The following is a 26,498-nucleotide window of genomic DNA, read 5'->3' on the forward strand; positions in this document are numbered from 1 at the left end:
GCTGAACGATTATGATAACGATTATCAGGAAATTCAGTGTTCATGCTTACTTTATAATGTCAAAATAACAGGGAGATTTTCGTTTTTTGCTTAACTTTAAATTTCATAGCAAATGCAATTTTCCTTTATTTCAAGTTTTTATTGGAAAACCAATTTTAATTTGCTCATCACTATCATTTTTTAATATTTTCAATCATTTTTAATAATTATACGGTATAATATACAGGGTGCATTTAGGACATGCGCATATGTGACGATTTCAGAGCGAAAGAAACCGTGTCTAATGGAATTAAACAAATATTTCTCTAAGTGTGTTCATGTAACAGTGTGTATAAACACTTAAATTTCAGCGTTAAGTAAGTCTAGACATTTAGATGAATACAGCTATAATAATGAGAATTGATTAAATTTGATCTGAAATGATTTCAATTAGTTCCATTTTGGGTAGCGAATTTCTTAGCCGAGAGTTGTTACCGAAATCGGCCGGGAACTGCACTTTTCTGCTTAAATAAAGATTGACAGTTTAGAGAACAGAAAAAATCAAGAAAAATAGTTGGTGTTGTTTTTGTGGGGTTTGTAGCAGCATAAACATTCTTCATACATACAAGTATACGTGGAAAGATGCTGAAGCGAACGTCCTTAGCCGGATATAAGTCCGGGTCGTTCCGGTTACATAGAATAGACTGTCGTGGGAACGTAAATATACAAATATTTGACCATATAATTTGAAACTAAGAAAAAGAGTAAAATCAGCTGCTCTACTACTACTGCTACTTTATTTTTTTTACATCTCGACTCTAAATTTTTAATGAGTTTTAATGGTCAATTTCAATAGAATTGCCAATCGAGAGAGCAAATTGAACGAAGTTCACCATTTATATCGTATTTTAAGTCATACATTACCAATATCTGCAAAGTAATGTGACACTCACATTAACAATGTCTTTGATAATTTCATTTTCCCAAACTGTGCATTTTCCTTCTTTGCACAAATCGAGTCACCTAGAATCTCGGCGTGCTTCTTTCTTTGTCATCGCATAAATCAAACAATCAAGAGTGCGATCCCAACGTACTGGCATACTTGACGACATTTTTGAAATTACGTTAACTTACATGGCAACCCCCTCACTTAATATATTGTTAACGCATTTAATCAAATTTGACAGTTATTAAACAATTAATAATTGAATGATGAGATTTTGAATTTTCATGTGCTTGACTTCAGCCCTTTTATTACACCACGCTTCGGTAAAGGTGTTGTAAGCAATTAACCATAGCACATGCAACCCTACATGGTGCTGAATGTCTCCGTCAAAGCCCGCCACCTGTGTGTGAAATTTAAACCGTCACATTCGATATGTCTGCCAAATTGTTTTTTGGCTTTTCCGCTCTTGATTCGTAATTAAAAAATTTGATTTGTGTCAGTAAAAATATTAAATAAACTGTAAACTCAATACTATATTTTAGTAATCTTTAAATTGTTTTCATAAAAGACTACAGGCTGCTGAATTAGTCGCGTTTGTGCTGAATGAAAATCGCCAACACGAAGCATGACGAAAAACGAGTACGAGGAGCTCTTATTCCAAATAGCTATTTCAAAATGGCGTCAGTGATTTTTGGTGGAATTTTGGTGTCTGTTTAGTGAGATTTACGCGGTAATTGCCTAGGCAAAAAATTAAAAATTGTGAAGAAGAAAAATTCGAAAGTGGCAAACACGATTGATAAAAGGAAATAGATTACGGCAAGCAGATGTGCCTTTGAATTTTCCATTAGTGATAATTCGCGTAAAAATGGCGCATGTATCAAAGCAAGCGATATAACTTTCTTTTTTCACAAGTGTTCAATTTATGTTGGAGTTTAGTTCATGCTTATCTAGTGAAAAGACTTGCGACGCGTTATTGAATGTTTAAACTTGCACTCCTTATTGCAGTGTGTGACAAGTGGCAAGTGGTACAGTCCGAACGAGGTGGAACGCGGCATATATCGCCTTTTATTGCCAGCGTGGGAACATACGGAAAATTTATATATTGTGTGTTAATTACTGAAAAATTATAAAAACGTCGCAAAAGACGAGTGTCGAAATTGCTTATGATAAAGTTGATAAAGTGAAAAAGGCGGCTAAATCAAAATCAAATTATTATCGCCAAAATGTGTGCAGCACACAGTAACCCACAGCAGGGCTTCGGCTACACTTGGGGCTTCGCAGACAATACCCGTACGGAGTCGGTGTTGGAAATTCCGGCAAATATAAATTACACAGTCAGCAGCGAGTCCGTAAGTGAGCAGAAAGAATTAAATTTTTAAGATATGATTTGTTTATTTCCTTTACTGATTCGTGCAACGCCAAATAGCATCGAGACGCGTTTTTGCCTCGCTACCACCAATGTAATGTTTTCAAAACCCCACTGTCTCAATTGGTGTCTGTATAGGAGCCCACCTTAACTCTCGCCCCCTAATTTCTCATATTCATGCATACACGTACACGTAGTGCGTGTACCTTTTGACAGAAGTGCATATATGTACATACATATAACTATACATACAATATGTATGTACGTATATAAGTTGCACATGTGTGTACCTTGTGTGCCTATACGTAAAGATGATTGTGTGCGACTATACGTATACGATGTTTTATGTAACGCCACCATTGTCGTTATCGGCTACGGTCACACTTTGTCACATGCATGAGTAGTGGCGACCGATTGGACATTGGCATTTGTATTGTATTCAAAATGAGTTTGTTTCATTTGATAATGAATGAGACAGTGAATTGAAGAATAAATTATGATTCTATAAATATACATATTCTCTCATATATTATTTTATGGTTTGAATCGTATACTTATTTTAAAATGGCGACTACATAAATTCGCCTCGTTTTAGGCAAATAGTATGGTACATTGGCGAAGGCGAAAATTTGAACGCAGAGTTGCATTATTCCGTCGTAACTTTACTGCAAACGGAAGCGAATAGCAGAAGTCTCTACTGTTCGTGAATTTACTTGTACTGGATTCCATTCAATGTTGTTGTGTAGTAGCTAAATTTATGCGGTGGCAAAAAAGGCAACACTGTATATAGATATCAATGACGAGTACACACACCGCCGCATGTTTCGTGCTGAATACACACAATGAAACGCATGGTTGGATGTGTTGTGTATTTTGTATTGTCGAGTTTTTGGCGCAAAAATATACTGTCAAAAGTCCAAGTGTGGCAAAGATACACGTTCTCTAGTGTGGCTTTGTGTGTGTAAAAGGAGATTTGTATTTGTTTGTTTACATTTTTCTGTTGTAAGTTGGTTTGATTATCATGTTTGATTTGTAAGCTGTTGCTATTGATGGAAAGTTCATAACACTGCTATGCCTTGTAGCACCAGATTTCATTTCTATTTACAATGATGCAGGTGTAATACAGTTTTAATAATAGCAGTCTAGGGCTTTAGGAGTAAATTAACGTAATAGGTAAATAACCGCCAAAAATAAAAATTTCAATAAATTAAAAAATATGTAATTCGACCTTTAATGGTAATTTGTAAATACTTTTTTTTTTTTACAAATGGGAAGATGTTCTTAAGCAATTTGTATAATCTTCTTATAGCCTTGCACTAAGGTCGGAGGTCAAAGTGCCAACCTCTGATAAATCTAATCTAGCCTTGCACTAGACAGCCTTTGATACGACAGTTGGCTTTACGTTAGCAGAACGGCCGGATTTATGCTTTTTCCATACAATGAAGTTTATTTTAATATTAAGAACGGATTCTTGCGAAATATTTGAGTGATTATTTTAGTTATAGCAGCGACACGCACACTTAGTTAACCCTACGTTGGATACTCGGGTCTTACCAGAATGGCTTTGACGTCTTTGGACGTCAATTTAACTTATTATAGCTAACCACTTAAGGTTCCAGGTAGCTTCCTAAAATTTAATTTTCTATCGATTTATAGATATAACCTTTTAAAAAGGATCATCGAACAGGACGAAAAAAGCCAGAGATAGGATAGGATAGGAGGATAGGTTAACAAGAGATAGGAAAAATTTTAAGTGTCCGTTTTGACAAACGGGTTTTGCTATGAAGGTTTAAAACTGTAAACTCCGGTAGATATAAGAAACTGTAGCAGCTTAAGGGGTAACTCCACTGTACACGCGTAAAATAAACACGATTTTTAAAGAATTTTTTTGTATAGAAGGAAAGAGGAAACAATCACTGATTTGGGAAGTTATTACTTATATACTAAAATACAAAACTACAAAGTTTGATCGAAAAATTTTACAAAATGGCGGCATTGGAGACATTTTTGTAATGTGGTTTCTCTTGAAGGAGCTCCGCGGCACGCAGCACAGAGGGTGCAAATTTTAATCTGGAACAAAGAAACATTTTTTTTCTTAATCTAGATAAGAATAGCTAGAGAAACACGTAGGGGATTTAAAAAATATTTATTTTTGTGGAATTAGCAAGCATTTGAAGGAAAAAACTCTATTTTGGACTAAAAAAACGGCACTTAAATAATTATAACAATCGTTTAAATTAATCTATCGAAAATCCCCTACGCTCTTCTCTTAAGAAGGTTATTATACAGACGTAGTGAAAAACCTGATTAAAAATATTTAAAATTGTTTGAGTTATGCTGCGTGCCAATTTCAGAAAACGTGTTTTGAGAAAAACGCGTTTAAAGTTTGGAAATTTGGAGAAATCGTTAGGTAGCAGTCACTAACGCTTGGTTAAACGCTTAAAATATTTATGAAATAGACTTCGGTAACGTATAAAACTTTTTGTTCTGTATTTTAAAAGGTTCAAAGAATTTTTTAAGCTTATAAAAAAAAAAATCAATTTTTTGAAATTTCTACAGTGGTGTTACCCCTTAAATAATTCTAAAAATCGTTGTGTCACTACTGTAAGCGTAACTTACTAAATATGTTTTTGTTTAAAATGTCTTTAATAAATAAATAAATATCTGGACAAGGGTTATCACTCTATTAGCATTCCCCAAGCATTTAAGAAGAATATTTTGTGCTGCTACAGCAACATTTGTTTACAACCGTTTTTTCGCAATTTCGCTACTTATTCAGAATATACTGGGACACACCAAACGTACGCCCAAAATGTGAAGAAATCCGTCCCGCACAATACTAACCACCTCTACACAAGTCAACTCACCCCTACGAATCCAAATCAGTTCTCTTCGACCTGACCCCGTCGAAACGGTACGTTTCCTCGGCCTCGTCATAAGATTGACAGACGACGGTGTTAATTCGGATTACCGGTGCAGTTAGTTGATTAAAATTTTAGTGTGACTGACAGTTGTTACCTGGATTAGTGAACAGCTGATATTTGGATTGGATAGTTTTGTGATAAAACATTGATCGCAGGCAACAAATATGTGTATTAGCTATCCTGATGCTAAAAAATAATTATTTAAAAAAAAATTAAATTTCATTTTTCAAACTGCTCCGATTTAATGCGGCTCGACAATTAAAGTACTTTCGAACTTGTTAGTGCAAACTAGGATTACATTCAATCTTTCTTGTTCTTATTAAAAGTTTGATTATTTTTCATTCACAATAGATATTAACTGATATTTCTCGGCAGCGTTGCCATCGAAACTTCCCCTAATCTGTTTAAATTATGAGAATTAAGTCTAGTAGTTTCCGGAGATATTACGAAGTGAGTCGTTAATCCAGATTAACTCTACCATCAATTATATAACCTTGGTGACAATACTTAGTGAATCACCATCCTAAGTAGGATTCAGGCTACTACAATACGAACGGTCTACAAGTAAAACTACCCAATTCATGGTCCCTCTGCATTGTTCGGAGATAGTAGGAAGCGTTATTGGTGTTGTAACAGCATAAACTTTCCATAAATGTTTGGGGAATGCTGTTGGAGGGACAGTCCTTGGGCGGATATAAATCCGGTTCGTTTCGGTAATGCAGTGCCGACTGTCGTGGGAACGTAGGGAAGGGCATCTTTATTCTTGGCTAACAGTATTATGCCCTTTAGTAATCTAGGGCATTGTGAACCTAAGCACGGTCCGTTTGAAGCTTAAGTACTAAAGTAATAATGCTTCTGTTGCTTCATCATTTTATTTATTTATTTTATTTTTATTTGTTTATTTTTTTATTCTGGGCCAAGCTTGCTTTATACTCTCCTAACTGTATCGAGATTTAGATTACATTTATTGGAGGCTTACACTTCGACCTCATGGTCTTTTGTGCCCTGTACTCATCACAGTATCTCATGGGTACTGAGTATTTCTTTATTTATTACGTGTAACATACCAAATTAATACTTCTGCAGATGCTAAATGCTTAAATTTTTTGTAAAAAATTCGCCTAATCTGTTTTAAAAATATTTTTTGTGTATAAAAGTATCGTATTACTGATGCTCCCGGAATGGGCGAGATTACGATCAGCACAGTATCTGTATCGATTGGCGCCTGAGAAGGCGAGAACCGTAAGAACGGATGAAAAGGTGTAGTTTCCTTGGCAAATGTTTCTATCTGTTGGCCCTTTTCTGTCATCATAATAAAGTCTTCATTTCCCTTATGTATCGGTGATTTGAAAACCATCAAATAGAAATGAGCTTAAAAAGCTTTCTAGAAGCTGTCATAATAGATTTGTAGTTCGTTTTTGTTATATTTTTTGTTTTCAGTTTTGCTCGAGACATTTTTTCCGTTTAAAGCTGCAATTAGTGGCGTAGTAGCCATTACGTCATAGACGTAACCATAACCGCAACATAAGAGCATATCGCGATTAGCCATGCCTTAACCATAAACAACTGATATTGAAGTAGAATTAATGACAACATTTGCATTTTGTCATAAAAACACTGATCATTTTCCACTAAGTCGATTAATTTCGCGTCGTTCATTTCTAACATTCAAATTTTTATCGCAAATATCAAAACAAATGTAAAGGATTTCACAGCTGCTTACGATTATCGGGGAAAAATCAAAATTCAATAGATACATAGGGCTACGGTTATGGTGCGGCACCTATATTCGTTCACAGTGATGCCCATATGTTTGATCATGGATATGGTACGGCATCACTAATTGCAGCTCAAATTCTATTCGATCAAACTCGCATCTAAGATTGTAGATCGCCTGTTCCGGTATGTATTACTATGAAAAAGTTACAGAAAGTACACCCACCAAGGCTCCAAAATCATGAACTGCTTTTAACTTGTTGCATTACTTCCTGATGTTGTATTATAGAATCTATCCTTTTTTAAAACAAGGGCAGAAATACAATAACTAATGAAATTATAATTGAATTAAACTGGATTCCAAATATATGTATATGCACCATGTTGTTGCAACAGCAAAAACATTTCTCATATTACTACGGGGAGTGCTGCTGCCACCATTTCCGTTTCTTAAGCGTAGGTACGACTGTCGTGAAAAATATGATTTCATAGTTGTTTGTTGAAAGTTTTGCATTTAATATTTCCGTAAACAAAAATCTCATGGCAAAGAACTGGCAGCGTATTGAGCTCGGTATTGAGTTCCACATTCGATTTTGAAGCGGGGCCAAGCTCGTGCTTTTATGCGAAGAATCACCAAAGAAAATAACAACTAGATTACAAGATTATTTTTCTTTTTGTAGCACAACAAAAAAATGCAAATTTTTAAATCTTCCAATAAAATTTTAATATGAACTTCTACCGAGTATCTATTAATACAAATCAAATTTACTTTGCAGATGCCATATTTATTATCTACAGATGGGTCATTAACTGTACAGAAGGATGTAAAAGGTGGACTGGCGGCCCAGAAAGGGGGTGTTGTTCGTCGAATGTTTGTCGTGAATGAACCATTTGCACCAGGAGCACAACGGTAAGATAAGTGTTTCGATACGCTCAATTTATTGCTAGCATATCTACGTATTTGATTTATAAATTAAAAAATTGAATATTGCTATAAATAACATTGTGATTGTTTTTTTTTTCTATTTCAGAGTCATAACTGCAGGTACTACTACACCATCGGTGGTGAAGAAACAAGACCAACAAGTGCTCAGTATTAACTGCGACAAAAATTGTAAGCATCCAAGTCCATGCACACCAATCGAGTATATTTAATAGTGTTTCAAAACAAAACAAACTATTTGCTTTTGATTTAGACCTACTTGTAGATCAATCAGATCAGTCACACTCTCTGACTAATGGTATCGTCGACACGAAGTCACAAACCATACTAACGACAACAGCTGGCGCTAAAACGCATTTCAGTCCCATCGGGCCGATCCATCTCACTGCAGAGGAATGCAACGAGATATTAATGAAACGAGCGCTTGCCGCATCTCAACAGACTCACACGATCACTACTCCAGACGGACATGGGACGACAAGTAAGACTGCAAAAAATTCAAAGAAATTCTAAACTCCCTCGTCCGTACCTTTAAACATCGTGTGACGATCTACTACTATTTCTACTAATGTTGTTTAGGCATTTAAAGATACATTAAGAGTGAAGACATTACAAATGCTAACATATGTACGGATCGTCAAGGTCGTTAGTTCAGAAGATTGTTTTTTTTTTTTAATTCCTAGTTAGGAAGCATTTAATACTCACATTTCATTTTATTTTTATACAAAAATGTATTGACATTCGTTGTCATCGTAAACTGCATTACAATTTTTGCGCTAAAATGTGATTGGTTTTACAATTTTCGAAAAAAACGCACCACTTTAAAGAAAATTATTCGTTTTATAGTTGTTTGCTTTCCAGTAAAGCTTGCAATATCGCCATTAAAACTCAAATTTAAAAATTAAAAAAAAAAAATTATTCCAAAAGTTTGTGTTCAATTTTTAAATTTACTTTTTTATTCCCTTAATTTCTGATCGCTTAGGAAAATTAAATTATACATATGTTGGTGTTAATGTGGCTTGGTGTTGGTGCATAAGGTTTTTGTGTGTTTACGTATAAATTATTCTAGTATTTTATTTAAAAAAAACCCATTCGTACATTTTTTTTGTCTTTTCACTTTAGTTCAATGCGTTAATTTATTTCATTTTGATTTCATTATTATTACTATTATTATTTTTATTGTTATTGTATTATTATTGTTATTAGTATATGTATTTATGCACAGGTATGCCCTTGAACTAGTTTTTGGAAAGCATAAACCAAACATGCCTTTTAGAGCATCTCTAATTAGATGACGAAAACATTCCTTCCTGCGGAGTTGTGAATGAAATTTTGAGAAATAAGAACAAATTACTATATTCAAGATAAAAATAGGCAACCATTGGCTTTATGATAGGTGAAGAGATAATTTCATTTCTAAATTTCGGGACTAAAGAATGAACAAGAAATAACTAGTCGATTTTGTTTACTCGTCACTTGCTTAAACTAACTAACTAAGTGTAAATAAAAAATTAGTACAACACATATTCATAGTGTTTGTTGTCATTATTAATTGACGTATTCACTTTTCGTAACTTCTGCGTATTCTTCAAAATGTGTACGGTTGAGCTTTCGGTGAAAATTGTACGCAAAAAGCGAGGAAATGGTGATTTATCGCACAATGGCCTAGCAAAAACTTCAAATAGTGCGGAAGGTAGGGTAACTTATGTGTTAAAAAAGTTCAATAAAACCTTGTCGGTGGAAAGAAGACATGAAAGTGGAAAAAAGGGATTTGTGTCACAGTCAATAATGGTGTCATTATTTCGAAAAAACTTAACCTTTCACTTCGAGATGCTGCAAAACAGATACATATGTACATGTGTCGAAAGGTTACGTCCAAGAAGTGCGCAAAAGTAAAAGATTGTAGCACCCAATCGAAATGACTAACGAGTGATAAAACACGTGCGCGCAAATTATACAGTCAAGATAATCATAAATATGGCTGTGTTGTTATGGGCGATGAAACAAACGTCAAAATAGACCTTAAGCAGATTCGGGGCGCTGAGTTTTATACTGCAACGCAGAGAAAAGTCCCAGGAGGCATTAAGCTAAAAATGTTGGAAAAGTTCCTTAAAAACTATTTGATTTGGCAAACCATCTGGAAGTGTGGTATGAAAATCATTTATAAAACAAAATACAGACTCAGTTCTGTTCTGTTCCGATTTAGTCATTATAGTCGCCATGCTATGAACTGGTATGAAAATCACGGGGTAAATAGTGTTCAAAAGAACCACAATCCACCAAACTGTCCACCATTGCGACCCAATGGCAAATATTGGGCAATTGTTAAATGAGAAATGCTAAAAACGAAAAAAATAAATTAAAAATGAGCAGCAGCTTAAACTGAATTGGCAGAGAACAGAAGATACCGTAACAAAAACTGATGACTATCGCCTAATGAAAGAAATCAAATCTAAATCGCGCCATTTTGCTTACAGGAAAGGGAATTGATACGAAACTTGAATTTGTAAATATACTCTAGGAGTGTACCCTGCAGTGGTACACATATAGCTCGAAGGCATAGGCGGTGGAATCTACGGCCCAGAACCAAGCGCTCTGTGCCGATGGGTAGTTTTCAAAGCCGAGATAAACTTAGAAAGAAATTTCCGAAATGAGCGAATTATCCTTCTCAGCGACAGATCAAGTCGTCACTGGTACCTGAGCGTATCATGAAACTAAACCTACTGGGAATGCATAATCGCACCTGGCTAATTTGTGCCCCAGGACACAGGGGTATAACTGGCAAAGAAATGGCGGACGCAAGAGAGGCTGCTGCCTGGCCTTTAATAAGACCCGCGCCCTTCCTTGGGACAACGCACTATCAAGGAGAAGCTTAGGAGTGAAGAGCTAGGGTTAAGGGAGGTTTGCTGGCAAAAAACTATGGGCATACGCGAGGCGAAATCCTTACTGGGAGGGTACAACCCTCCCCGAGAATAAACTGAGAATGCTCACGGGCATTCTCACAGGCCACTGCAGACTGCGTAGTCATCTGCACATGATCGGGACTTGGTCTACGGACTCGTGTCGTTTCTGCGACCAAACTCAGGAGACTCCAATGCACATTCTTCTTGAATGCAGCGCTATAGCGCGTAGAAGGTTGAAACATCTCGGCCAACTGCAGACAGAAGAAGGGCACATACGCTGAATCCAACCCAGCTCTATCCTGAGTTTAATCAGGGAACTGGGTCTGAATGAGGTACTGTCTTGAGTAGAGGGCACAAAAGACAATGAGGTCGAAGCGCAAACCTCAAATTATCTATCTATTTATGAGTTTTTGTTAAACATAGTACGCTTAATAAAGAAGAAAATAAAATTTGATGTTATAACGATTTTCGCCCGACCAATATTTTTCGTGTCCATTCTTTACGTAAAATGCTTCTTGTAAAGAGAACTCGCTAACAATTTTAAATATAGTATATGATAATAAAACAGTTAAGAACTCAAGATAATGGGGGCCTAAACTTTTGCGCAAGGCTATCTGTATTACCACAAATGCATCTATTTTCATGTGTTTCCAAATAGGAAGTTTTTTATGAGTGGGGTGTTGATAGGTGCTGTGTTTTGTTTTTTTTTTTTTTTTTTTTTTTTTTTTTTTTTTTTTCAATTAAGGTTAGTTATTTTTTTGCAAATGTTCATTTTCACGATAAAAATTAGCGCGGCATACAAAATTAACTGAATTATGTTTAATGTATCCCCTTTAAGATGAAACATTTTAGCGAGCATTCATATCCATTCCGGTATTTGTTACAATTTACAATAAAGTAATAAATTTTAGGCTGGGTTCGTCTACTCATTAAATCATAATAATTCCTACCAGTTTCAATTTATGTATCAACGATTAGCTTTTGCAATTGCTTTAAACTTCAGGAAAACTGAAATAATATCCAATAAACCCTAGAGGTCTAAGTGAGATCTTTTTATAGATCAGCCAGCACTACATAACCTAAATAGTATTCCATATCAAATATTTTACGATCATCGCTAATATCAAAGTTATTAATAAGAATTATGTTTTATTCTAATTTTTTAATAACAAATTTATGTTCATATTATTTATAAATATCAGTTCGTCTTTGGCAAATGTTGATTATTTTGTGTAAAAACAAATTTGTGGTATGCAAACATCCCAGCAACACATTAAAATGTATTCGATCAGTTAAAAGCTGGACTTTTAATAACAAAAATGCGGACGTCCGAATCGGTTTTTGCAATTGGGTTACTACTGAGCCATCAAACACGATACTAAGACTAACACAAATAAAATCATGACATTAACTTTTATGTTTGAAAAACTAACCGTTAAAATGTATAACGTATTAATTTCTACTCGTGCTTATTTTTTCTGATCTTTTTCTCTCGATTTGAATGCACTCTCAGGTGACATTTTGCCGGGCATTTCGGTACAAGTTCAAAAAGTTATACAAGGCTTAGAAGAAACAGAAGATTCGCAAGGAGATGCGCCCAATTTAAAGTTAGAGCCTGGTACATTAGAACTTTCTCCCAAAACAGAGCTGCAGGATAATATGAACTATAACGAGGTAAATATGAACTGTTCCTGATGAGTTCATTCAGAACGCGGAATACAAAATCTGATTTTTTTTAATTTGTCAGAGTGATGCCACAGTAAAGAAGGAGCGCCCATACAGTTGCGATGAATGCGGCAAATCGTTTCTGCTGAAACATCATTTAACGACACATGCGAGGGTACATACAGGTAAACCAACTTTTAAGAACTAAATTTATCTACAATGTTGTTATTGCAAAAACGTTTTGTTGCAGGTGAACGGCCGCATGTGTGTGTGCATTGCAGCAAGAGCTTTGCTCATAAGCACTGCCTCAACACGCATCTGCTTTTGCATTCAACTGATCGACCCTTTCAATGCACCGAATGCAAGAAAAGTTTTACTTTGAAACACCACCTCTTGACACATTCACGTGTTCATAGTCGTGATCGGCCATTTGTATGCCCTGAATGTGGGCGCACGTTCCCTTTGAAGCGGCATTTAGTAACACATAGCAAATTTCATGCCGGTGAACGACCATACGTTTGTGAAGAATGCGGCGAAAGTTTTGCTCAGGAGAATCACTTAATAATGCATTCACGGTAAGTGCGCAGAGAATCCAAATCCAAAATCACTGAAAAGTATGCGGTTTATATTGACCGAAATTGCGATTTTCAGTTTTCATGGATCCTTGAATCCGTTTGTATGTCCGGATTGTGGTGCTACGTTTCCACGCAAATTCCAGTTGGTGAATCATGGCCGTATACACGGTAAGGTACCACACTCTTGTGCTTTGTGTGGCAAAGAGTTCTTGCAAAAGCGTACCCTGGTATCGCACATGAGGTAATTTGAAAATAAATTTGGCTTAAATGAATAATCTAAAGTTTGTAACATTACAGGATTCATACTGGCGACCAGCCATATCCTTGCATTAGTTGTGGGGAAGGATTTATGTCAAAAGCCGAGCTCAATCAGCATGTACGCAATACGCACGGAGGCGTTAATCCAAACTCTTCGAACACTGCGGTAAGGCTAGAAACTATTCATAAAATTATAGTTATGCATTTCTGAATGTCAGATAATAGGGTAATAATAATATTATGAAAGAAATTGGACAAATTTATTTCAGCATTGATTGGATTTTATGATGAATTAATTGTCAATTATCTGTATTTCACTTGAAACGTGAAGCCCCGTGTCCCACCAGGGTGACAGAAATTAAGAAGAAAGAAAAGATGATTTCTGATTTAGTATTGGAAAATAAAACATATGTATTGATTCAGGCAAAACCGTCTTAATTTCATGTGACCAAGGCAGAAACAAAACTAAAGCCAAAGGAGTGGTGTCATTATTTCGAAAGAAACCTTGCCTTTCACTTCGATATGCTGCAAGACAGGTCCATATGTTGAAAGGTTATGTCCAAAAAGTGCACAAAAGTGAAGGTTTACGATCATATATAAATATTATTTTACCCAATCGTAATGATAAATAAAATAAGGGTGAAAACACGTGCATGAAAATTATATTGTCAAGATTTTCATAAATATGAGTGGTTGGTTATGGAAGCATTTGACAAGAAATTACGTCTTACCTGGTAAAGATAAATTCTCCCCACAGAAGTACAAATAAATTGGATAACCTCTAACTTAACACATGGCCTGAAAAGTCCCGGGTCTAACAAAAAAAAGAGGTTGTCTGTAAAGTCATTTACTGACGATAGTTTAACGTGACAACGTCATAAGAAAATACTGATGGAATGGTTGCATTTTTCAAAAGAAAATTTTAATTTTATTTGTTTGATAGATATTTTGTATGGATATAGAGAAGGGGGTAAATGGAATCCCAATGGAATTGATCAAGTTACATTTACACAAACGTGAAAAATGACGAAACATTTATCAAATTCATGAAAGATATGTTCAATTTCGATTGCCTTTTTCAAGACATATTACACTCGAAACATCACCCTTCATTTCCTACTTTTCCTATCATCGTCCTATTCCCAACAGAGAAATGGTTCATTACCATGCACACAGGAAGAAGGCATATGCAAATACAAATATGTGAATTCATATACAAATGCGCATATACATACATATATATGCTCAGATGTCAAACGTTGCCGAACGCGGGGGCCGATTGTGCTCTTGTCGTTCGTTCCGCGCTCTCGCTTGCACTTTAAGCAAGGTAACGACGCATGAGCAAGATAACGACGAATGAGCAAGATAACGACGAATGAGCAAGATAACGACACATTTTTTCGTGCGTGCAGCAGGCTAAATCGAATTATAAGACGTTATCACGTCAAAACATGTTCCATCAAGAACAACGCAATCATTCCAGTGCCGCTCTAATTTTTCAATACTACTTCTGTGGAACGATTTATCATTTGCCTCAAGATAGACCTCAGTTTTAGCGATAACCTCTTCATTCGAGCGAAATTTCTTACCTGCGACCATTTTTTTTAATTCTGCGAACAGTCAGTAGTCGTTGTTAGCCATCTATGTGTTATCAAGTGTAGAACGAAGAGATATCCCCGCGTAAGATGCAGATATGTAGATAAAAGCCTATTCAATGAGCTAACAACCATTTAAATTAGATTTCAAAAACTTTACAGTTGGGCTAAAAGTTTACTCAAACGAATCAGTAAATAATTTATTGTATTTATAAAAACAAAACAAAATCATTTGAACTGGCTGCCTTAAAACACTTTTTCCCCGTAATTTAGGGCATAAATGGTACAAATCAGAGCAAAATTTCGCAAATTCAATCTCTTTCAAACACTTATAGAATGACACATCAAGGCAAACGCCACATATCATGTCAGCCGGTTCTACGTTACCGGAATGACTCGGGTTTTGCCCTACCAAGGGCTGCCGCCCCAGTAAACTAGCCTTGTTTAGTGTACGGAGCTCGGCTAAACACCCAAAAAGGGTGTAAGCGCCATTATTTATTTTGTTATTTAAAAACTTTTCACTTGTTTTCAAAATTGGAAAGGATGCGTCATAAAATTAGATGATAAATATCAGGAAACAGAATTGGTATTTACTGCTGACCCCTCATTGTTAAAATTGTATTTTACATCTTAGTTTGCTTGAATGAGGTCTGTCATATACATACGTTTCGGAAATTGTTTTTGGGTTTGTTTTAAAATGACTTGTTTCGTTTTGCTTTTCAGATACATTCTTCGCAGCAGCAGCATCATACGCAACAACAGCAGCAGCCACAGCAACAGACACAAGCGCCACATTCACAAACCATTACTGTTGTCGGTAATTCAGCGAACCCGGCATTATTAACCGTAGCAGGCAATGATAATGTTGCTCGTCCCCAATATGGATGTCGGTATGTATGATTTGCCAATGTTGTGAATGATGAAAATGCACTCAATTTTAATATTGCAATGTACCAATTAGAATGTTTCCCGTTTTTTGTAGTGAATGTGGAAGTGCCTTTAATAGCAGAGAAGCGTTAGCGCTTCATTTGCGATTGCACACGGGTGACAAGAGCCTTATGACTGATTTGTGCGCTTTAACCGCGGCATTGCCTGGTCACTTCCTCAACACTGGCCTTAATCCAGGTACAGCCACTGTGGTGGCCACCAATCCAAATATAGTGGCTCAAAACACTGTACCAGTGCAGATAATTTCATCAACAGGTCAAGTTATGACCCAAACAACACTAGTGCAGGCCGCTGCCGCAACACATCCCCAGGGTGTTGTTACCAGTGTACCTGGCGTGATGCACCACCAGCAGCCGCAACAACAGTTGACAAACACAGCGCCACAGCAACATCATCCACAACAGCAGCAGCCAACGCCGCCCAAACCAAAGTCACACTTTTGCGCCAGTTGCGGCAAAGGTTTCGCGGCTAAGCATGGACTCATGCAGCATAATCGCCGACATCCCAATGGTGGTTGCACCGTGCGCACACATGTCTGCGAGTGTGGCAAGGCATTCTTCCAGAAGAATCATTTGATGTTACATCAGCGCCAACATTTGGAAACGAAACCTCCATCTGCTGTAGCGCAACAGCAGCAGCAGCAGCAGCAACAACAGCAACAACAACAACAGCAGCAGCAGCAACAACAGGTGCGTTGATTGCATTGCTAAAAAAAAAAACAAAAAAAAAATGCTGCTCAGCGCTGTGTAGCACGCAAATACCCGCAAAACAGCAAACCTGCAAAATACGCAAGTCGGCTTTGCAACGCTTCCATTATAATTTTTTACACGAGCTCGCGCGTGACGTTACGCTGAGTCACATAACCAACGCTTAACATCAAGCCAGAATCCTCATATCAAACAACCGCAAAATAAAACTGCAAATGCAAAATACTAACATAATGGTAAGAAAGTCAAAAAATAGCAATAGTAATAGATTACTTATAGATGGTATACATACCTACTTACGTACACAATTATAAAGAGCACATTTCAAAAGATAACAAAATATTACAACAACAAAAAATTTAATTTAATACGTAAAACACACGGAAATTGGCGAAAATCTAGGCTGGAATGAATAGAATTGGGTATCGAAAACTGGGTTTCCAGCCATATTGCGAGTTTTTGGGCTGCAAAATTGAACCAAAGGCGTTTCTATGCACAATTTCCTAATACTTGTGCGGTGGATAATGAAAAAGTAAAAAAAAAAATATTTTGTACATTTTACTAGTGATAATGCAATACAATTTCATTTTTAAACATTTTTGCACACTTTCTTTAATGTAATTAGGTAAAATACAGATTGTACTTACCCAAACATTAAATTGTAATATCCTTAGGGCGCCATCGAAAACTTTATTTAAATTTTATTACCCACAATAATATGAATTAATATTTGAAAGGGGCCAACAAACTATTTGCCAATTTTTGTTACATCTGTATATCTGAAATCACCACAACATCACAACGCCATTTTTGCCATTTTTCAGTTTTTAAACGCTTATTGTTGTGTTGAGGAAATTTATATTTGTATTTGTTTATTTAAATTGTTTATGTAAGTGAAATATATGGGTTGATTAATTAAGGGGATTTTTTTTTAATTTAATTCTGCCAAGTTTATATCGAAGTCCAATAAGGGTGTTAAAAATTAAAAAAATGTTCGCTTTTTATATTATACAAAAATAAAAATTTCAGTTTTTTCAAATACAAAAGTTCGGTTGAACGGCAGTATTTCGCTAACTCAATGTTTAAAAATATATACACATATGGTCATTAAAATAGGTACACCTCAAGGGTTCTTCAGAAAATGCAAATTTTTATGAATTATTGTAATTGTGTGTGGTTTTTATTTCATAGATTAATATAACAATTCAAGGGTCTTTTAAAATTTAAACTGGTGACAATAGGAACAAAAAGGAGATGTTTATGTGGCCATTAAAATAGGTACGAAATAGATGCAGTGGGAAAAGAGCTATGTGATTTTATTTAGAATGCTGTTTAAGTGATCGAAGTTTAATCAATAATCCCTGGTCCACCATTATTGTTAATTGATAATCATACGGCAGATTTCTGTGGGAGTAGAATACCAAAGTTCTTTGATATTTTGCCATAAATAATTTTTATTTTTGAATGTTCTCTTCCCGATTCGCTTCTTTAAAACTCCCCAAAGGTTTTCAACGAGGTTTACGTCGGGTGACAATCCATAACTTTAACATTATTTCATAAAAACCATTCACGCATTAACACTGAATAATTTTTTGGGTAATTATCTTGCATAAAAAGCCAGCGAAGTGGCATATTTTCCTCAGCAAATAGTAGCATCACTTCTTAAAGTATGTCCTTGTAAATAAATTTAGGTCCTACTGCATATCAATAGGAGCATCCCCAAACCATTATGTTGTCGCCATCGTGCTTGATTGTTTGTTTGTTTCGTGAAATGCGGTGAGAACTCTTGTCCTTTAGAACATCTGGCATTTAGTCCAGCATGATTATGATTTCCAAATAATTTTTTTTTTTTTGTTTAAACGTACCAAATACCATTTTTTCATACCCTCTGGCCCCCATCCATGATTTGTACTCTTGAGTCAAACGTTTCCTCTTTAAATTTGCTAGTTTCAACAGCGGAACTTTGCGATCTTTCTGCGTAGTAGGTTCCTGTTGTACAATCGACGCCGTACAGTTCTTGCTGATACTACGTTGTTGATTTCAGCTGCAATGACCTTTGATAACTTCAAAGGTTCCCTATTTGCAAGCGTCACAATTAAATTATCTGTAGTGTAAATCATTTTTTGTTTTGTCACCTCGCCGTTCTGTGCATTTTCTGGGCTTAATAACAAAATTTGTGGACCGTCAAAGGTACTCAATGATAATTTTGTACGATTTTTCTTGTTTTCATTTATCTTTATTTATTTATTTTCGAAATTTGGTTTTTGTTTTCGATTTTTTTTAATTGTTTTTTTTTTTGTTTTTTTAATTGTTTTTTTATTTTTTGTTTTTCGAATTGTTTTTTTTTTTTTGTTTTTCGACTTTTGTTTTTGTTTTTCGAATTATTGTTTCTTTGTTATTCTATATTAATTGTTTTTTTTTTGTTTTCGAATTGGTTTTATTTTGTTTTTCGAATTGTTTTTGTTTTTCGAATTGTTTTTTTTTCGAAGATTGACAAAAAATCTCCGCTCCTCAACTGTGCAATGCTGCGCACGACCCATCTCAGAAGGAAATTCATATTAATTACTAGTTATTGAATGAAATATCTTATTCGCTACTTTTTTATTTTTAATTTCGCTACATTCACTATTTTCACTTAATTACTTACAACGCAAAAGCTATCCAAAAATTATCTATTTCTGGCCACGCGAAATTGCAATTTATGAAAATAACGGCATCTGTGTAAACAAATGCAACTTAATATAACGGGTCTTATAAATTCACAACGAAGCAGTGATGCCTTTTGTAAAGGAAGCGAAATTTCAATAATAGCTTTTAATTTTTCCGAGCGGCACAAGGAAATCAATAGATAAGGGCAGCGTACTTATTTTAATGAACATATGTGTATATCGCTATTGATGTTAGATAAGTATTGGACACTATTCGATACACGACATTTTTATGGCACCTTAATAAATTAAGTAAAAAGTTCAAGTTTCCACATGTTTTCATTGAATAATGAATTGGAGATATAGGCGGTGTACATTCTAAAATAATAAAAAAAAAATCTAAAATAATCAATAATAAAAAAGTATTTAATTAAATTTTAAATTTCATTGACCAACAAACATTTGGTTTCCAGCTCTTCTTCCCATCTTTTGACTTCAAGGGTAAAGGTGGCAAACTACTTTTTCATAAGCGAAATTCGTTAATAATCCACTAAAATATTTAATATTTGTTTTTGTTTCTCTTGAAAGTTCTGAATGGTAAGCATATTAATTGTTATAAAAAATCTTTATTGCACCGAACGACAATAAAAGTGGAATAATTTGAACACAACTTTTAACAGGTCAAAGTAAAACCTGCCAAATTCAAATACTTACATATGTACGGACCCATAAAATACATATTTGAATGAGGATGTCGTACAAATAAGAGTAGCATACTTTGGAACACAAAGAAGTAGATGGAAAAGTAGGGATCGTCAAATTTCAAAGTGCACACTATTACATATTTACAATTGTAAATCAAAAACCAAAAATTAGATTATTTGATAAACGCATACATTTCTATAAATAATAATTCAGTTGATATTTACAATTAGAAATTTTGAAATGTTTGTACTCGTCTTTCTGAAGTAGAAGAGTTTTAGAAAAAACTGTGCGTGGCATATCTGTGCATCATTCCAACGTCGGCAGAATAAATAAATGCGGTTGTTATATGCGAAATACTTTATTGCTCACTTAGCCGCTTCATGCTCTCCCACACAATTCAGAGATAATAAATGAAGCTACAACGTCCATTTGATCCTTCCAGCGCGGAAGAAGTTTGTGCTGAGGAACTTCAGTATTAACTGCGGGTTTGGTTTTTCTAGAGAATACTACTATTTAATTGCCCACTCAGTCTGAAGTAGCATTTGTTTCGCAAGTCTGACGTTGCAACATTTATTGCTGAAATTTGAAATTTGAATTGTTAAAAGGAGGAATTACCTGCCGTGTCTCGGAGAATTACCTGCCATGGGGCGACCGCTAATGGAAGGAACTTTTCCATCATGCCCGGCGATTCGAACCTCGGCGCTTCCGAATGGTAGTCACGCACCAATCCATTCGGTTGCGGCGGTCGCCTTCGTTTTCGCCTTAGACTAAAACTTTTACTTTATTATATAAAAATTTCAATGGGGTATAAAACTGCTTGCCCGAAATTATTCTAGAAATTCTGATTAAAAAGTGGACTTTTACTGAAATTTTTTAGAATTGCACAAAGTTTTAAACTTGGATTTATATGGGTTTTGTAGAGGAATGAGCTATATTTTTATAAAAAAAAAACTTAGAATTAAGTAAGACAAAAATAAATTGTCAATAAGGCCTAGTGATATAGTTATTTAACGCGTGTATATGTAAACAATATTGAATTTTTGACTTCCGGAAGTAGAACAAATAATGCATCAGAGATGATAATAAGAAATAATAATCAAAATTTTATTATTATTTTTTAGATATTTTTTTAGTTAGTTTTATTTGATTTTCTTAGTATACGTTCAAAAATTAATCTTTATTCCTGAGCAAAAATGTAAACCAAAAACTATTAGATACTCGTACGGTACGCACATACAGTGACTCGCACGTCTAAGTGGATATATGCAACGTCGACTATGAAACCATTCAAACATAATAGAAACTTTTAAAAAGGAATGCACATAAAACTTCAAATTAAGGGGGGAAGCTGGTCTAGAGCGCAAAAAATGGGCATATTTTATGAATTTATTTTGACTCAACAAAGGAATCAATCGAAAATCTGTGAAATAGGTTTAATAATATAGCTTTCATGGTACAAATACAAAATTTTTCGTCTGAATGAATTTCAAAATGGCCGCTGTCCAGCAGTTCTCCTAAGGCGCCTTTTTTTCTAGTGGGTCCATTGCCGAAGACGTAAACTCCTTAAATTTTGTCCTGGATCAAAAAATAAAATTTTTTTAGTTTCTATATAACAACAGAAAGAGACGTACGTAGGATTTTTTCGATATTTTGTTTTTTCGCGAAATGTTGCACGTTTGAACAAAAAGTTACAATTTTCACTATAAAGAACGACATAAAATTGTTGATTAAAAAAAAACTATGTAATGTTCGAATGTATTGTCAAAATTTCGTAAGAATCGGTAAAGATTTGTTCGAGTTATGTCTTCGGCCAGTTTAAAAAAAGTGATTTCGAGAAAAACGCGTTTAAAGTTGTAAGTATTGTAAAATCATACCTGCGAGGCACTGCTGTCGAATGAAAAATTTGGGCATTTAGACATTTTTGCTGGCATCCCTCATTTGGTATATTATTTCTAAGACCCTAAAGCACCTTTTAAGACAAAAAAAATTTTTTCGATTTTTTCAAAATTCTAGACCAGCTTCCCCCCTTAAAGAAAATACTTGCTACTTTATTCTTGTAAACAAAAAAGTAACAATAAATCAATTCACAGAGCAAAAATTAAAAAAAAATCAAAACATACAAAATTCGTTACACACAAGCAAAGGTACTTCCGATTGTTGTTGTTGTGAAATTACGGTTGTCTATCCTGTTTTGAACATCTATAGCTATCGATCAGTCTTTGAGAGAGTATCAGCATAAATTGGACGCCCTTACCAACTCATATTTCTGTTGAAATTCGAAAGCTAAAATTATTCAGTTGCGAGAAGACACAAAAACAATAAAACAAATTTCAGATATTGTTAAAAGGAGTACTTTCAACGGTTCACGATGTTATCAAAAAGTTTGAGGAGGAGAATAAATAATATTAAATAATATTAGTGGGCATGGTCAAGGAAAGAGGCGTACACAAGACGAGGAGAAGTTTATGCGACGAATTGTCCCTTTACCGGAAAGCTTAAAAAATATATTAAGAAAGAAAGGGGGAAGAAGGTTTCCGCAGAAAGGATTCGTCGAACCCTTAGAAGCTTCGATTTATGTAGATGGTAGAGCAGACGTAAAGGAAACATACACATCCGAAAGGAATAGAAAAAAGGCTAGAATATGCAAAATCCCATTTAAATAAGCCTAAGGAGTTTTGGGAAAGAGTGAGTGTCAAAATTTTTTAACTAGCAGTCATTCTAATGCATATTTTGCACACATTCCATGTTTTTTTTCACTGACGAAAGCAAATGTAGCTTGCAAGGATCAAAGCTCATTTGTAAAAACATACCAGAGGAACACTTAAGCATGGTGGTGGACCGGAAGTGGGTTGGGAATGTGTATCGGCTAAAGGAATGGGCAATCCTCATTTTTGCAAGGTTGTTGTTGTTGTAGCAGTAATACAAGCCCGTCAGTGTAGGGTATATGACCGCGCATTTTCGTCAGGCTCATCTAAAGGTAGGCGCAGAAAACATGCTGTTTCGACAGGTTGGGTCCAGAGGGAGAGGGGTGTTAGATGAGTAGGTTTGAAGGGGCATGTGAAAGGTGGTTAGTGGTGGACATGTGAAAGGTGGTTGGTGTCGTGGTTGTTGTAGCAGTATCTTCGCCCTGTCAGTGTAGTGTACATAGTTACCGGTCGTCTTCGTCTAGCTCATCTAACGGTAGGCCCAGGAAACTAGCTGTTTCGACGGGTTGGGTCCAGAGGTAGAGAGGTGTTAGATGAGTGGGTTTTATAGGGCATGTGAAAAGGTGGTTAGTGTCGTGCGGGGTGCCTTCACATGCCGGACATATGTTTGGTATGTCGGGGTCGATTCTGGATAGGTAGGAGTTTAACCTGCTACAGTATCCAGAACGTAATTGTGCCAAAGTTACGCGGGACTCTCGGGGAAGCTGGAGCTCTTCGTCTGCGATAGGTGGTGGTTGGACTCCGATAACGGCATTCGGGGGTCGGGAGCTTAAGAAGGTGGTAAGGGTCTCCCGACCCGTTGGTGACGTGGTATTATGGATCGCTTTCAATATGTTGACATATTAAAGCAAAATGTACAGCAGTCCTGTCATGTGCCAGATGAGATCCTAATCCTAAGATAATAATTCTAAGCACAATTCGGAGATCGCCCGAGCTTGGTTGATAAATAATTGTCCTCATGTATTGGATACGCCTTCCCAATCCCCAGATCTCAACATAATTGAGCACGTGTGACATAAGGAGGGACGAAAAGTGCACCAAAGGCAATGTTCCAATACTGAGGAGCTCAAAACACCTATTTTGGAAGAGTGGAATGCAGTTTCTCCCGAATTTTGCGAAAATCTTGTCTATTTCAGTCCAAAGCGACTAGAAGCTGTTATTTTTACCAAAGGATACGCTAAAAAATGGCAATACATATTAACTAAAAACACATCCAGTTGTGTGAAACGAATTTTGTATGTTTTGATTTTTTTTTTTTAATTTTTGCTTTTTGAATTGATTTATTGTTATTTTTTGTTTACAAAAATAAAGTAGAAAGTATTTTCTTTAATTTGATGTTCTGTGTGTATAGTTTTAACAGATTTCTATTATGATCAAGGCGGTATCGGTAAATCAGCTGATTTGCATTTTTTTCTTTTTTTTTTGTTGTTTTGTTTTTTCTTTTGCCCTGCCCATATGACTTTCAGCCCAGAACGAAACAAGGTGAATTCATTCTTTGTTTTCTACTTTGCCAATACTTTGCTTTGACAATCAGACGTAGAAAACATTGTTGTTGTTGGTCTAATGCCACCACCTTTAGTGAATGCACCTTCTTTACTATGATTGAATGGTTTGAAAGTCGACGTTGCATACATCCGCTTAGGCGTGTGAGTCACTGTGCATATCTGGAACAAGTTGATTTTTGTGAACAAGTAGAAGCAGCTAATTGATTAAACCGAAACGCATACTTGGCGCCCACTTGAGCCATAGACCGCAAATGAACTACTACTTTTCAACTCTTTATTTATTTATTTATATCGATTTATATCCATTATGCAGTTATGTGTTTAATTTGAATTCAAAATAGAAACAGTTTTTCTTTTTTCCACTTAGGATTTAACACAACTACAGCACAGCCGTGCTCGCAAACAGCAACAACCACAATCGGCTATGTTGATTGGCAATCATCAGGCGGTGCATCTGCAAGTGCTGCAAGGTACCAATGCGGCTCAAGTAATCAAATACGAAATTAATATACCGCAGGATAATCACAGTTGTTGAGCAATTAATTGATGGGGTAGAATCGTTCAATATTTCACACTAACACAACTAAAAAGGACAAACACGCATACACGCGAATGGCGCCTGGGATAAATAAAGCGGGGGCTCATTTGTACGGTCCTTGGTACTGTGCTTGTTTTCATTTGTTTAAGTTTATTACCTTTTTGTAGTCTTTAAGCTTTATTGTTTGGCTCTTTTTTGTGTGCACACATTTTGCACTTGCAGTAAGAATTACTTATTGTTTCTATTTGTGTAAATAATTTGTTCACTACAACATAACTATAAAAATTGTAGTTTTTAAGTCCTCAAGACAACATTTAATTAACAACAAATTTGTTTTATTAAGTGAATCATAGAGCAGAGATATAATTAGTATATTTTTTTTGAATTGCGTGGCAATTGGTTTTGGTAAATTCATTCGTAGCTGGTCCTGAGTTGTACACATTAAGTCACGCACGTGCAGGGGTCTTCAGTTTGCGTTAATCATGTTCCGAGTTCCCTTACTCGTCACCTTTGCCCTTCACATATATACATCCATACACAAAATATATATGTATACCGATAAGAGTGCTTAGATTGTAAATCAGAAAAGAATTTCACCTTCATGCCGACATTTTATTATAAATTGAAATGTCTGATTAATACTTAGTATATACAGTGCATATGTATGTAAATATCTATACGATTACATGCAAAAACAAAAACAAAAACATACATAAAAATGTGCTGGCATGACAAAACATAATTGTATAATATTAGACTTACGAGCATAAGAAATGAATGAATAGTAATAACTAAATATATATTTTAATATATATAATAAGTATAAAAATAAATGAAAAAATAAGAATACAATAAAAAACACAAAACGATTTAAATCTAGATTTTTCTTTGAAGACTCATAAAATTGTGAATTGGAGGACAATAAATGTATATTCAGTGACTCACAGCTTTTTTGATGCAGCCAAAAAACAAATTATTAAAATATCAAATATGTTTTATGGAATTTCCATTACAGAAAAAAATCGTATATTTTTTTATTGTTAAATAATATGTTTTATTTAATAAAAAATAACAAGAAATGTGTTCTCATAAGAAAGATATGGCAAATTAAAATATCTGGTCAGTCCATAATTTCGTGCGCATTTTACCCATAATTTCACTTTTGTACGATTTTTGCATACAAAAAATTATTCGCGGGATATAACGGAACTATTTATATTTTCTTTGATATATTGTGCATTCATCAAGTGATTTTAATCGTGGATAGAAGTACGTACTGTTAAAAAATAAAATGGAATCTTCGAACGCGTATAAGAGGCATATTTGTATTTTTTTTATAAAAGTGGTAAAAATGCAACAACTGCTGCTGCAGAAATAAACACTGTTCATGGAGAGGATACCGCGAATGTCAGGACTGCGCAAAAGTGGTTTTCAAAATTCCGAAGTGGTAACTGCGGCGTGGAGGATGCCCCGCGCGCTGGTCGTCCTGAAGTCTTTAACTCCGATGCCTTGCTCGATCTCGGGGAAGCTGAACCAAATTTGACAGTCGATATGATAGCTCAGAGGTTAAATTCATCGCATGGAACAGTTCACTGGTACCTGGTTCAGATGGGAAAGGTTTCAAAGCTGGGGAAATGGGCTCCGCATAGACTTTCCGTCACCAACCTTCAGCAGAGAGTGAATGTGTGTTCTCAGCTGCTGCAACGGCTTGAAAATGAAAGTTTTTTTAACCGTATCGTTGCTGGTGATGAAAAATTGGTCGTTTACAATAATCCTGTTCGCAAACGCCAGTGGTTAGATAGAGGTGAAACACCAGAACCGACCCCTAGAGATGGCCTTCACCCCAAGAAGATTCTCCTGTCTATTTGGTGG

General features: G+C 35.4%; 1 protein-coding gene across 6 annotated transcripts; it reads left to right on the forward strand.

The window, feature by feature from the left end:
• Window positions 1-1,431: 1,431 nt before the first annotated feature.
• On the forward strand, window positions 1,432-25,501 carry LOC129243932 (zinc finger protein 835). Of its 6 annotated transcripts, none has more exons than XM_054881409.1 (13): window positions 1,432-2,274; window positions 7,708-7,841; window positions 7,963-8,045; window positions 8,128-8,355; window positions 12,291-12,451; window positions 12,525-12,627; window positions 12,693-13,017; window positions 13,094-13,258; window positions 13,315-13,441; window positions 15,594-15,760; window positions 15,853-15,995; window positions 16,074-16,761; window positions 24,456-25,501. In XM_054881409.1, the coding sequence occupies exons 1-12, from the start codon at window positions 2,149-2,151 to the stop codon at window positions 16,514-16,516; spliced, it is 2,205 nt and encodes a 734-aa protein (XP_054737384.1). In that variant the 5' UTR covers window positions 1,432-2,148; the 3' UTR covers window positions 16,517-16,761; window positions 24,456-25,501. The 6 variants fall into 6 exon arrangements, with proteins under 6 accessions (XP_054737384.1, XP_054737382.1, XP_054737383.1 ...); XM_054881407.1 differs by having other exon boundaries at window positions 1,433-1,655; window positions 1,931-2,274; window positions 15,853-16,761; XM_054881408.1 differs by having other exon boundaries at window positions 1,433-2,274; window positions 15,853-16,761; window positions 24,430-25,501.
• The last annotated feature ends 997 nt before the right edge of the window (window positions 25,502-26,498 follow it).

The sequence above is a fragment of the Anastrepha obliqua genome, chromosome 4, assembly GCF_027943255.1.
Source record: "Anastrepha obliqua isolate idAnaObli1 chromosome 4, idAnaObli1_1.0, whole genome shotgun sequence".
NCBI classification, from domain to species: domain Eukaryota; kingdom Metazoa; phylum Arthropoda; class Insecta; order Diptera; family Tephritidae; genus Anastrepha; species Anastrepha obliqua.

Excerpts from the sequence above, each read along its gene's own strand:
- LOC129243932 (XM_054881408.1), top strand. The coding sequence starts at position 2,149 with ATGTGTGCAGCACACAGTAACCCACAGCAGGGCTTCGGCTACACTTGG. Across the intron at positions 2,275-7,707 it reads ACACAGTCAGCAGCGAGTCC|ATGCCATATTTATTATCTAC; the intron begins GTAAGTGAGCAG and ends TTTACTTTGCAG. Across the intron at positions 15,761-15,852 it reads CGTCCCCAATATGGATGTCG|TGAATGTGGAAGTGCCTTTA; the intron begins GTATGTATGATT and ends CGTTTTTTGTAG.